This window comes from Hyaena hyaena, unplaced genomic scaffold (genome assembly GCF_003009895.1).
Source record: "Hyaena hyaena isolate Hyena2069 unplaced genomic scaffold, ASM300989v1 scaffold_559, whole genome shotgun sequence".
In the NCBI taxonomy this organism is placed as follows: Eukaryota; Metazoa; Chordata; class Mammalia; order Carnivora; family Hyaenidae; genus Hyaena; species Hyaena hyaena.
The window spans coordinates 1,207,314-1,221,320 of NW_024081191.1; the positions used below are offsets into that span (position 1 = coordinate 1,207,314).

The window sequence follows — 14,007 nt, forward strand, 5'->3', positions numbered from 1 at the left end:
GTAGCAAGGCTGGGGGGTTGAATGTGATTTCAAGTTTCTAGATCCAGCATTAACTCCACCCCATTCACCCCTCTCAAGAAAGAGTATCTTGTGTTTCTCACATCACACACCCCCTACGAATTCTGACCTTTCTCCATAGGGAATGAATGCCACCTCCCACACCCCTTGGCTCCCAGAAGCCATCCCAATCTTAAGGATTCTTGCAGGTAAAAGGGATTCTTGAAGAGAGAATCACTAGCATGAAGCTTCCATGGCAGAGTAGGTGAAACAAAGAAACATCTCTTCGTTCTTATCTTCTTTTTTTTTTTTTTTAATGTTTTATTTATTTCTAGGAGAGAGATAGAGACAGCATGAGCAGGGGAGGGTCAGAGAGAGAGGGAGTCACAGACTGAAACAGGCTCCAGGCTCTGAGCTGGCAGTCAGCACAGAGCCCGACGCGGGGCTCGAACCCACGAACCGCGAGATCATGACCCAAGCGAAAGTTGGACGCTTAACCGACTAAGCCACCCAGGCGCCCCTCTTCGTTCTTGTCTTCTAAGACTGTTGGCTGTTTCCCTCCCCCATGAACATTCTTCTCTTATTTATAAGATGACACCTATGTAAGTATTCTGGAAACAAGTTAGCTATTCATTTAACAGTGTGTCTGTGTGTTGTATAATTATTACTGGACAGAGCAACTATGCACAAAATAAATGTGTGCACATGCACAGGAGTATTAAAAAGGGTGGGGGAGGAGGATGTGTTGAAAGAAGAGAGCTTGGTTCTAAAATAAGACAGATCTGTTTTAATTTTTTAAATGTTTATTTTTGAGAGAGAGAGAGAGAGAGAGAGAGAGAGAGAGAGAGAAAGAGCATGAGCAGGGGAGGGGCAGAGAGAGGGAGACACAGAATCAGAAGCAGGTTCCGAGCTGTCAGCGCAGAGCCCAACGCAGGGCTGGAATGCAGGAACTGCGAGATCACGACCTGGGCCAAAGCCGGAAGCTTAACCGACTGAGCCATCCCTTTGGTTAACAAACTTTTAATTTGGGGACAAGTATAGATTCCCATTAAGTTTTAGGAAATAGTACAGAGAAATCCCTTATAGGTCTTTTACCCAATGGTAACATTTTGAATAGCTGTAGTGCAATATCACAACCAGAAAACTGACATTAAGACAATCCTAGGGCCTTACTCACAAGTCACTAGTTTTGCATATACTCATTTGTGTATTTAGTTTGGTGCAATTTTGTCACATGTGTCATCTGCTTTCGAAGCTCAGCTGTGCTAAGTACTAGCTGTGAGATCCTGAGCAAGCTCCCTAGTTTTTCTGAGGCCCAGTTTCCCCATCTGCAAAATGCGCATAATAATGTCTGTCTCCTAAAGGCAGTGTGAGGATTAGGCAAAGTCATTTCTGCGAGGTTTCCAGCACACTGGGTTCTCATTGAATGCCAGGTTCCTTCCTGTCGATCCCTCTTTCTTTCACTAGCAAGGGAACAGTCTACAGTTTCCTGCTGAAATAACCAGACTTGTGGGTTATAGTCAATCAGGTGGCTCCTTCAAGACCAACACATTTAACCTTGCTGTTGGAAGAGAGCACAGTGGATGTCACCTGCCCTCAGCTGCTGCTTCTTGGCCTGGGCTTAAGATCCCATCTGCATCCAGATCAGAAGGGTAGAGATGGGGGCGGGAGGAGTGAAAAAGGAGAGAAAGGGGAGCTGTGGAGTAGGGGTAGGAGGTGGTAAACAGTGAACAATCGTTGGCTGGAGAACTTCCAACCCCAAAGAATCTCCGTCCTGTGTGGCTAGTGACTGAGGGCTGGGATGTACCTGGGGAACGCCTGATGGGGTGGGAGCCTCTGAGCACACGGTGGGCAGGTGCGGAAGCCCGACTAGACCTGGCACCAGGATCACACTTGTCCCAGAGTTCAGGGTCAAGTCTAGAGCTTTTCATTCTCCTGGAGCCTCTTCCAATGAGGGCCAAGGGCCGCTCAAAGGCCAAGGAATCCAGGACTGTCTGGGGGCAAGAGAGGCGCCAGATTCCCCACCTTAAGGTTCCGCTGTCTGGAGGCGGAGGCCTTTCCTCCACACGGAGAGGTGGCTGGCTGGGTGTCTTCGGCGCAGCGGGGTGTGAACGGGCGCGTTCGCGAGGACAGACTAGAGGGCAGGGGGCGAGAGGTGGACGCACTGGCCCCTGTTCGGCGGCGACCTCAACGCGCCGATCTCCTCCACCTGCGCTCCGAGAACCCTGCGTTTTCCCAGTTCACGTCTCCGAAGCGGCCTCCCCAGCGTCACGCAGCAGCCAAGCCGGGACCGGGCTGCCCCGCGCTCCCGCTGCCTGAGCAGTCCCCGGGACCCGGGGCGCAGCCCCGGTGCAGGTGGGGGCCGGAGGGCGGACCCCGCGGGGGCCGGGGCGCCGCTCGGCGCTCCTCCCTCGGCCGCCCGGGCGCCACGGGCCGCGGAGGAGGAGCCGCGCCCCGGCCGGCACCGCCCTGGCTCCTCCTCCCCGCGCGGGCCCGGCCCTTCCTCCCCGGCGTCCGAAGCTCCGGGTGGCCGCGGCCGAGCCGGGAGCCAAGCGCGCTGGGCGCGGCCGTCCCGCCGCCGCCGCCGCCGAGCCCCGAGTGCGCGCGCGGCCATGGTCCCCGAGGCGGCGCCGGGCGCCTGAGCCCCGGGACGCGGTGAGCGAGGAGCCCCGCTCCCGGGACACCCCCCTCGCGCCCCGGGGCCTGGGGGGGGGGGCGGTGCGCGGAGGCCTCGCGCTGCCCCCCCGCGCCGTCGGCGAGGCCCTGCGCGCCCAGGGCGGACCCCTCACGGGGACCGGCTGGGGCTTCCCCTCGGGAGTGCGGGGCCGGGGTGCGCGCGGCGGGGAGGGGGCGCCTTCGCGGGGAGGAGGAGGGGCGGCCCCCGGCGGCGCGGGCTGCGCTGCCGGGGGGCGGGCCGGCGGGCGGGGAGGATGCGCGCAGCGGCCCCGGAGAGCCGCGCTTTTGTACGAGCTGGCTCCTTACATATGGAAATGACGCTCGCGCAGCTCCCCGGTCGCGTCCTTTTGAAGGACGCCCGCCCGGAACCGCGGCGCCGGCTGCGAAGTATTGTCGCGCTTCTTGAGCCCTAACAAAGCGTCCCCCTTCGCTTCGCAGAGCGCTGGAGGCGCGCGGCCGGCGGTGCGGGCGCGACGGAGAGGCCGCCAGAAGGTAGGCGAGGGCGGCGGGGGCCGGGAGAGCGCGCTGCCTGGTGACACAGTGGGGGTGTCCGCGGCTCCGGGGGGCGCACCGGGCGGGCGGCTGGGAGACGCATCTGCAGCACAGCTCTGCGGGGACCGGGGCGGCGCAGCCGAGGCCGGGATCCCCCGCCACCCCCGTGGTCCCAGCCCGCGGCCGCGAGCTGAAAGCGGCTACTGTGTGTGGACCCGGGAGCGGACTGGAGTCCAGAAGCAAGCAGAAAGGGTGGCGGCTCAGTGGCCCGGGGCCACCCAGGCAGCCTTGTGATTGAGCAGCTGAAGTGAACCTGTCTGGGGAAACCCGAGGTGATGAGCCTGGGCTCTCCGAGCCGCGGAGAGCCGTTGGGGGGCCCCCAAAGGGGGAATTTTAGAAGGTGCGTGGGAGAAATGCACTTAGAAAGACTTCCCCGGTGCAGTTACTAAAACCTAAGGGAAAAGGATAAAATGAAAATGACACTCGGTTATTGCCCGTAAGCCTTGATCGCCACACCGGTGGAATGGAAGAGTGGAGTGCAGCGGGAGAAGCGTCCAGGGTTCCCAGGGCTGGTCCCCGACAAAAGGACAGAGCTGCTTCTGTGAAGTTGAAAGCTAGAGAGGGAGAGACGTTTTCCTGGCCTCAGCCTTGACAAAGCTGGGTTAAGGTGCACATAACATAGGAGCTAGAGAAGTCACCCTACAACTACCCTGTTTAATACCTAAGCTATAATGGGATCTTATGCCTTCTTAACAGGGCCAGGGCAATTGCTGAGATGGATGTGCCATAGGAACTTCTGAGCTTTTGAAATCAAAACAGATCGCATGGTTGTCTTTTGTGACTGACATGGTAGATTTTTAGGATTCAGAATCCGGAGAAAGTCCATCATGGCACATGGGCTGAGCTCCTGAGGCCGTGGACGGTTTCTCGGTTGGGCTCCCTTAAATGTGTTAACATAAATTCATGCTGCTGCTTTCCAGAGGCTTGACAGTTTACAAGGAAATGAATTTTTTCTGTGTCAGCTTAATTTGATCTCGAGTCTTCTTTAGTGGTTTAGTGTATGGGTGAATGACCTGAAATTGTGGCAGATCTTGCTCCGGAGTTGGGGGTGTGTATCTGGGGATAACTTCCAGACTGTGTGTAAAAGTAACGTTACAGGCTGGCTGAAAAACCAGTTTGTTGTAGTCTCTTTAGCTGTTGTCATTGTTCTTAGGGAGGAAGAGTGAACCCCTGGGGTGTTTATTTGCAGATTTGTTTATTTTCACCTGTTCTCTGGTGATTCCTTGGGAGAAAGCCTTCTGAACCGCTGTTTTGGTAAAGGGTTGGACTTAACAGATGTTCCAAATGGGTTGGACATCAGTATATTGCCAAGGCAGGAGGAGGCTTTGGAGGGGCAATGGAAAGGAAGCCATCACAGGTACAGTCTTCGCATTAAAATGTCACGGGTCAGTCATTTTAATAGGCACTTGCTCAGAATGGCCCGGTGTCTTTCTTCTTGTTCTTTTTTCATTTTAGATATGTGATGACCCTGAACATCCAACCTTAATTTGATAGGCAATATTCTTTTTTTTTTTTTTAAATGTTTTATTTATTTATAGGAGAGAGAGAGAGAGACAGCGTGAGCAGGGGAGGGTCAGAGAGAGAGGGAGTCACAGACTGAAACAGGCTCCAGGCTCTGAGCTGGCAGTCAGCACAGAGCCCGATGCGGGGCTCGAACCCACGAACAGCGAGATCATGACCTGAGCGAAAGTCGGACGCTTAACCGACTAAGCCACCCAGGCGCCCCTGATAGGCAATATTCTTATCGTCAGTCAAATGCTGTTAAAATAAATTGTTTTAAATGTCACTGCAAATGACTTTCTAAACTAACATTTCAACGATCTTGATGCTTCCATTTTATGTTGGTAACGAAAATGCATTTTATCAGTCTGACATTGATCAGAGGTTGGCAAGTTTGGCCAGAGTATTTTACCAGGATTCAAGCCGCCTAAAGCCTTTTTAGGGGGTTATTTTTATAGATGCCAATTCATCTGTAAGCCAATAAATTATGTGGTTTGAATTCTGGCTATTGAGCTTGCATCTGTTGGGCAGAAGCTTGTGGGGAGACGGAAGCTTGCAAAAAGATGTTCTTATCTTACAAATAAAATAGAATTTGAGAAAGACTATGGGAATAGGAGCAAGCAACTTTTTTTGAAATTAGGACACTTCTTGTTGCAATATATATCAGCAGTTAATCATTTATTCAAGCTTTTGGGTGGAAAAATTAACAAAGTGTGTTCTAATGTTCCCATAAAAAACAAAGGTGGGAAAACCTGGTTTATAGATGTGGGAATAGAAGCTCTTCCTCAGGGAACTAGCTGCAGGCATTCTGGATTAATTCAGGTACATGTAGCTTAAGAAGTGAATGTTGTTATAAGCAGTCTCTTTTCAGAAAGTAACAAGCACCTGGGTGGCTCAGTTGGTGATGCGTTGGACTCTTGATCTTGGCTCAGGTCATGATCTCATGATTTGCGAGATGACAGCACAGAGCCTGCTTGGGATTCTCTCTCCCCTCTCCCTCTGCCTTTACCCTGCTTCTGCAGGCTCTCTCTCTCTCTCTCTCTCTCACTCACTCACTCACTCACTCAGTCTCACTCTCACTCAAAATAAACATTTTTTAAAAGTCACAAACAGGTAGCTCTGTTTTTCTGTGTCTGTAATTTTACTTAGTAGCTGATTGCAGGTTACTGACGCTACAAGGTGCTAGCCTAATGATTTTGTTCTCCAGCTGCCCTGAGTTAACCAGCTGATTGGTAATCCACCTAGCTCTTAGGCTTACCAAAAGCTTGGGGTTGGTACACAGCAATATACTAAACCCCGAAATCCTAAAACCTTTTTTAATGCTTTAGAATAAATGCTAGGAAGACATCCTTAGTTGAGTTCAATTTTATAGTGTAGTTAACAGAGGTCGTTATTTCAAATTTATTTAATGTGGCTTTTTTTTTTTTTTTAATTTCTGTGCAGTGGCATTTAATCTTTTGTGTTCTCTTTTTATGCCATGATTTTGTTCTTGGTGATACTCTTGTGCTTGAGATCTCCAGCTAGAAGTGAGGTACTCTCAGAACCAAGAGGAGGCTACCTGACAGGAGTCATTTTGATGAGTAGCAGTAGTTTCTGGCAGAAATATTCTATATAAATGTAATGTAAATATAGATATATAGACATGGAGATGAAAAAAAGACAGTTGCTTTTTCCATTAAGCTGTTCCTGAACTTGAGTATATTCTTGTCACTGTTTCATTTTACACTGAAATGAGTCCAAAATGTTAAGACTGGAGATCTTTGCAATTAAAGTGTTTGCAGAAAAGAGGGAAGAAAAAGAAACGCTTTAATTTGATCATTGGCATTATGAGGCTCTGGCCAAATGGTGAAAGCTTAAAGGCATGAATGAAAAGCTTTCCCAAAGCAGGATTTGTCCATGTTCACCACTTTGGTTATAAAGTAACTAAATTAGTCACTTGGTGGCCACTGCCTGGTCTGCGGGCCCCCAACAGCTCTGTCTGAACACAAATCTGAAAGCATCTATTATGATACCCAAGGAAAGCGGCCGAGCCAGGAGGGGCCTCCAGACATTGCACATAGCTGTTCAGCTGCTGGACCATCTGGAGGGAAATAAAAGGCCTGGACCAGGGGCTATGGCATTGTGCTCATTTATTATTTGGTTTTCCCTTGCCAGACTTTGTCCCTTTTCCACTCCCTCTGGCCCACAACAAACATCCCCTTTGGCTGGGGTGCCATTCTTACAAGCTCCTTTCTGTACCTTGGATGCTGGAAAGTTCATAAGTTCATGTATCCACTTCATGTTCGCCTCATGTTGGGGACTTCATTACTCTGGCTGGACCTCCACCTATTTCTTTTCAGGCCCAGTTGGCACTGATTTCATCAGCCGGGGTTGCCGAGTGGAGCGCAAGGACACAGATCTGTAATGGCCATCCCTGTCAGGTCTGCACGTTTTGGCAGCCTTGTTTGGAGTTATTTGGAAGGAAAGTTCTCCAAATAGTTCTCATTATGGGTGGTTATTGGGTGGTAAATGTTTTGATTAATGGCTCGGTGCATCTGCCTCTTATTTAACCATCCCTAGTTAAAACTCCAAAATATTGCTTACACCGACCCTTCTCTTCCAAAGGAATTATAAAAGCTTCTGTCAATTTTATTGGGAAGGTAGATAGCAACAAGAGGCCTTGACTTGTGGGAGGCTTTATAAAACTGGAGTTATTCTTGGCAATTTGAAGGAGGCTTTATTACTCAAAATCCAACTTTCTTCATCTCTGAGTAAGATTTCTGTCACTGGTGGGTGTTAGGTAGGCTTTAACTAAGGAAAGCATTGATTGCACAGACAGACCAGACATACTTAAGCATTTTGAGGAAGTAATTTAACAATTATCAATTTCTGTGCTGTGCCCACTGTTGAAGATCTGGAACTCTTCATGGTCATTTTTATATAAAATTTTATTTCTTCTTTGCTCTAAATCCCTAAGCTGCTTTGGAAAAAAGAGGATGCTTATTCTACACATCTCTGGTGTCTTATAATTATTCAGTAAGTGGATTAAGAGGAGTAGTGAGGAAGACCCCCCCCCCCCCCACCATCCTTCCCCATTCCAATTTGGAGGAGTTTGTGGCCCTCAGGTTTTCATGGTGGTTTCTGGGACTTAGTGCTGTTTCATTGCTGAACACATTAAGGTGGAGATAAGTGATTTGTCAATGATGTCCTGCTCATGTGTTCTGTGTGCACGCATAGGACCGAGAGCTAGTATAATTTAGAGTCAGACCAGAGTTCGATCTCAACTTCATCCCCATATTAGCATTGTGTCCTTGGAGAAGTTGCTTACTTTTGCCAAGCCCCAGTTTCTGAATCTTAAATTGGAATATGATATCTACTTTAAAGAATTAGAAGGATTACATGAGATCATTTATGTAAAGTACTCAGCATAGGCCAGTTACAGTAGATGTTCAGAAGTTAAAAAAAAAAAAGTTTCTTCTTAACCCCCATCAATATTTCAGCCTTTCTGCTTTTGATTGATGTCAAATTTCTCAATAATCTGCCTTTTAAGATGAAGGAGCACTGAGCCTTACCTGTTGCCATTGACCATTTAGTAACATAATGTTGTTTATGTGCATAATATCTGCCCTGCGCATTCTTGCTGTCTCTGTGGCATTCCACAGGTCCTGCTTTGCTTCTTTGAAAGCAGATCTAGGGCTGGCTGACTTCAGTTCACCCCGCCTTTGCCAGTTGCAGGTATTTTCTTGGTTGTTTTCTCAATTCCCCTCTTGTATCGACTTTCTCTGGGGTCATCCTCTCACTTGCTTGCCATCTTTAACCCTCGGGACAGCCCTTCCAGACGGGTATTATTGTTCCCATCTGTATATATTGTTCTATAAACAAGGGGACTTGGGACAGTGGTTTAGTATAGATTCTCTTCCAAAGTCACATCCTATAACCGCTCCCCTCAAAACAAACAAAAATTACAGCCCTCGTCTATGAATCCATTGATTTAATTACTAGCTCCTTAATCAAACTCCAGACGGTTCTAGATGCTACAGTTTGGCAGTGGGTTCTGGCTTACTCCTCCTGATTCGTGATGTCCAAGATGGAAAATGCCTTTGAAAAAAAAGGCTCAGATGGGGAAAGGAGAGATGTGCTTGTGGAAGAAATGGGCATTTCATTTCACAATCTTCATAGGCTCATTTCATCACTCATTCAGGGTAAGGTTCCACTCATGGAATCTCCCTACACTACATCTCTGGTGTGAGGAACAGACTCCGCTATGCATTTGGGGGAGGATATAAAAGAAAGAAGTTGTGGACCTTGTCCTTACAGAAATTTCTGCCAAACAGGGAGGAAAAAATTCTTGCACATGAAATTAGTCACGAACATTTGGGGAATAATATCAACCAGGAAAAAAAAATGCATTCTGTGCCAAACAAGGACTGACAACTTGTCACCATATGTAACATCTTCTGGATGTTTCCGTATGCTCATTTGTTCCACAGGGTTGGGGCTGTTTTCCCCCTTCAGTCAAAAGAATGTTCCAAAGCGCAGTATCTTGGGAAGGAGGGAGATGAAAAAAAGAGATAAAAAAGGAAAGCTGCTGTGAAATGAGATTTGATTTAGTGAAAATCCAGTGACCTCCCAAAAAGCAGGGCATGATAGCTTCTTGAATTCAAAGCCATGGATAAGATCAGGACTTCTCAGTACATTATGAGTTTTAGGGCCCTCTTTCATTGGTCTAAATGAACCAATCCGCATGCCTTAAAAATAATTTTAAAAGGCAGAAATGTTTGAATTCTATCACACTTGAGGGTTTTTTTTTTAATATGCAAAACCAACTAAAAGCAAAATAGTCTGCCTTTTATGAAGTTGGTCAGATTATAGCCCAGGGGACTATACAATTCAGAGTGAGTCTGAGAGCCACGGCAACCCTGAAAATCCCAGGGCACCTGGGGAGTCTCAGATCCTAGGCGACAACAAACTGGCAGACTCTCATTAGCCAGGCAATGGCCTTGTCTAAATTTCTAACTTTTGTGGCTTCACTTAACACCTTGGAGTTTCTTTTCTGATGCTCTGATGTTTATATCGCACTCTCAACTTATTTTGAAAATATTTGCATGGTGATTAGTTCACCCAACAGACCAATCCTGGGAAGGCAGCCAGAGCCCACAGCACCTAGTAATAGAAAAGCTGAGAATTAAAAGAAGGACACTCCCCTCCCCCCCATCCCCAGACCAAGAGCCTGGACCTAAATGGTGCCACTTTGCCTTAATGAGCGGCTGCAGTTCACATTGAGTAGTGGCCGTGCCGTTTGAATCCACCTTGAGTCCATGTTGTTTTGCTGAAACTGAGGATGGTCATGGCTCTGTTTTAGCTTGTGATGTTTTGGACGGCAGCCCAGAGCAGCACTGATGTCGTACGGAAGCCTCACTCATTTTCAGTCTGGCCATGTTCAACACCTGACCTTGCCTGTTGCCCGTGTTTCCCATCTGGTATATGCATATCGCCCATGAATTAGAGAGCTTTCTTACTCAGGGCTTTTGTTAGTTAAAAATGCTGCTTTGAAAACTAGAATGATGCTTGCCTGGGGGCTGGGGCAGGGGGCAATGGGAAATTGTTCTGCAGTGGGTACAAAGTCACACGAGATGAAAAATCTTCTAGAGATCTGCTGTACAGCAGTGCACGTATAGTGAACACTGAAAATTTTGTTAATAAATTTTTCTTAAGTTAGATTTCATGTTATTTTTTTTTTATCACAGTAAAGCTTGTATGGGCAAGATAAGTATATTTTTTGAAAGTGCTGCTTTTTATAGTCAAGGGGCTGATGCCGAGAGCCTGGTTTAGATGGCTGAAGTCATCGTCTCGGGAATAGGTTGTGTTTGGCTTCCGTTGCATCATGGTGAAGGTAGCTTCAGACGTGTGCACATTTCAGGCTCTCATTGGAAGACCCACCATGTTAAAAATGAATTCTTGTACAACCAAAGAAACTCCTAGATTTCACTCTTAAAATATGAGGTACCTAGAATTTTATGATGTCTATTTTTAGCAGAAGTGATTCTGAGTTGATAATCATGAGCCCATGTTTTTATTGGTCCTATGGAAGGTGGAGAAATGGAAAACCTGGGGTTGGGGGATTGAAAAGATGGAAGACAGACTAACCCGGTGTACAGACATGAGGCGGTCTGCGTAGTGGAAGTTGCCTGAGATCCTGTATGATTCATATTGTCTGTGGCTCCTCTGAAGCTTGCAGTCTGAAAGGTGGGAAGAGTGTTTTCCCCTTTCTCCAGGCAATTAGGCATTGCCTAAACCTCCCAGGACCGAAGCGAGCTGCAGGGAATACCCTTCCTGTCACACCTCCGTAATTGCACCAGTGAAGTTAATTGCACTGCTTTTGGGGGAACTTGTGTAAAAGGCATTGTGTTTCATGTAAACAGGGACGTGGTTTTGTGTTGTATCTTGCACGTTCATCCAGTGCCTCTTGCTGCAAGCCTCTGGGCTAACTGAGCATCTAGGCTGACCCAAGTGGAACTAGATAGCCCGGCCACAGCGCAGGCATCTGGGCAGGTAGTCTGGAGCTCGCCGACTTGCCTGGCAGCTCGGACCCCGCAGCCTCTCTCGGTGCTAACAGTTTGGAAGGACTGAGTGTCAGAAGTGGCCTTTTGCCTTCTGTACATCCAGGGTCTCATGAGCTGATAGAGAAGCGCTTTCAGCCTTGAGTTTGAGACTGGCCGCCTGCCCGAGGACCAGGCAGGAAAGGAGACTCCCTCATTCTGGTAACGTTACCCTGTGTGACCTGACCTGTGACTGTGGCCCTGGTGTGAGTGCCTGTGTGGGAGCTCGGCTGGCCAGGGCTGGCTCCTGGAGGGACCTGAGGGCTCGCTGGGGGTGGGTTGGTGGGGGGGGTGTGGCGTCGCCTCCTGCCAGCCTCCACTGAGGTCCTGATGGACCAGCATCGGGGCCAGGATGTACGGAGCCTTCAGAGGGGGCTGACGAGGGCAGGGGTAGGACGCCTGGGCTGCCACCACTCGCCCTTGTCTCTGTCGCCCGCAGGTGAGCGCCGTGGGCTATGGGATGGATGAGGTGGAGCAGGACCAGCATGAGGCCCGACTCAAGGAGCTGTTTGACAGTTTTGACACGACGGGCACCGGGTCCCTGGGACAGGAGGAACTCACCGACCTTTGCCACGTGTTGAGCTTGGAGGAGGTGGCCCCGGTGCTCCAGGAGACGTTGCTTCAGGACAACCTCTTGGGCAGGGTAAGGTCTGGGGGAGAAGGCAGGTAGCGGGAAGTGGGTGCAGCTTCTGTCCGGGTGGGGGAGGGGTGCAGAGCACGCGTGTCGCAACCTCTAACATCCTGGCTGTGTGTGCCCCTAGCTGTTATAACCTGATAAGCAGAAAGAAAAAACCAAATGGGTGGGACCCAACAGTGTGGTTTGCTCGCGTGGTGAGGGCCCACTGGAATTTGTGCTCTGGAAGAAAGGTGTGCCCCGAGCATCTTAGATGAAGAGAGAGAAAAAGCATGTTTTCCGACTCTTGTTCACTGTGGATCATTTTACGGACTCTCTATTCATCGCTGGGGCAGAAGGAGGGAACTGAGATTTCCCTTGAAGAGAAGGAAAACGCAGCAAGCAAATTGCCCCTCACAGGATGAATAGATTGCTGTTATGACTTTTACTCCCAATAAGCTATTTTGTGTGCAGATTGTTTCTGGGGTGAAGTATTAATTAAACCTTTCACCTAGGAAATAAGACAGGAGGGTAAGTAAATACAGTGCAGGTTCATTTAAAACCCAGCACGACTTGCTTCCAGCAGGGATGCATGTGTGCTGATGTTAACTTCTGCATTTGACAACAAATAGTCATGTTGTCCCCACAGATCAAGTGACAGAAATGAGTAGGAAGTGAGAAGAGGCCTTTTTTTTTTTTTTTTTTTTTAACCTCCTGCTGGTAGCGGAAAGGGTGTTCTGTCTCGACCTCATATTGCCTTCAGTTTCTGTAATTATAATTAAGAGCATCATTTGTAAGGCTTTGGGTTGAGTCTTGCTGCTGATTTTTGGAAGGGATGAGAGGAAGAAATGGGCATTGCTGTTTGAGCTCTGTTGTCATTCATGACGATTCCTAGACAGTGGTTTTTATCATGTGGTGTAAATTGAGGAAGGAGGCATGAAGCTCAGCTTTATTCCAGTGACTAAGTTTCCTTTTCTTTTATTTCATTTTCGCTGTCTCTTAGTTGACAAGTTGGGTAAGTGACCTCAGATACAGTAAGATGTATTGGCTGTCTGTGACAGGAGACAGACCGGGATAGCAATCATCTTGAAATTAATGTACAAAGGATGCTATTCCCAGGGATTGGAACTATGAACATCATATTTAACAGGGTTAAAGAAAAACAAATGTGAGGTTGTTTGTTTGCTTGTTTGTTTTGCAAAACTGGAACCATTCTTGGCCACTCTGGGGAGAGGGATTAGCTGCTTGTGAAAACATGTAGTTGCTAAAATGTGCTAAAAATCTTGCTTCAAAAGTCAGAGAATTGGGAGGTTTGAGGATTAAATCATTTGCTCCTCATCACGTAACGCGCTCAAATGTGTTTTCATTCTGTCTCCATCTCGGACACCTTAGGGAGATAAGGGAGTAGCGGTTCCCACTTGGCCCTTGGGGATCTCGGCCCCTTTGGTGTATAAGGAATAGTACCAAGGGTGGTTCTGTTTCAGTGCTTATTAAAGCCTGAGAAAACCTGATACAAACTAAGGGTTCCTTGAGAGTTGTGCCCGCGTCAGCGTAAATACAGAACCCTCTGCTGTTCACAGAATGCACCTTAGCGCCTTCACAGTTTGCTCTCCAGATGTTGCACATCTTTGTCCTCATTCTGCAAACTAAAACCGGGGAACAGTTATCGATTGATTTGTTAACGACTTGACACTATCAGCCTGCTTTTTACGTTTGCTATTTGCCTGTGAATAATGAATACCTAAGTGGTCTGTAGCCTGATATTTACTTAGCGAGCCTGTGATAAAAGTTAAATCGATGTATGCATATTGATTTCACGTGGGAGGTCCCTGGTGCCTGTCTTGAGAGCAGGGTTGGCATGAATTAATGCACTACTTTTCGATTTGCATTTTTTATGAAACTGAATTATTCTCCTCAGATGATCACATAAACTTGGCCATATGCTGTTAAGATACTCTATATGGTCTATAGTTTTAAGTTCTAAGGAAAAAATCCCTTGGAATTCACTGAAGAATTCTAAGTGTTGGGTATGGATTGTAAGTTGTAAAATGGTAAGTTGTTTTCAATGCCAATCATCTTCTCTTTAGAGGT

At 48.0% G+C, this 14,007-nt stretch overlaps 1 protein-coding gene across 8 annotated transcripts in view; it reads left to right on the forward strand.

The window, feature by feature from the left end:
• Window positions 1-2,583: 2,583 nt before the first annotated feature.
• Window positions 2,584-14,007, forward strand: part of NIN (ninein) — a 98,085-nt gene continuing 86,661 nt past the window's right edge. For 4 of the 8 annotated variants that reach the window (XM_039256104.1, XM_039256105.1, XM_039256106.1 and 1 more), the window contains exons 1-4: window positions 2,585-2,652; window positions 3,112-3,165; window positions 11,371-11,465; window positions 11,743-11,946. In XM_039256104.1, the coding sequence (XP_039112035.1) occupies window positions 11,764-11,946 (183 nt within the window). In that variant the 5' untranslated portion in view covers window positions 2,585-2,652; window positions 3,112-3,165; window positions 11,371-11,465; window positions 11,743-11,763. Of the gene's footprint in view, window positions 2,653-3,111; window positions 3,166-11,370; window positions 11,466-11,742; window positions 11,947-14,007 lie in introns of all 8 variants that reach the window. The other 4 variants (XM_039256101.1, XM_039256103.1, XM_039256108.1 and 1 more) reach the window with 3 other exon arrangements.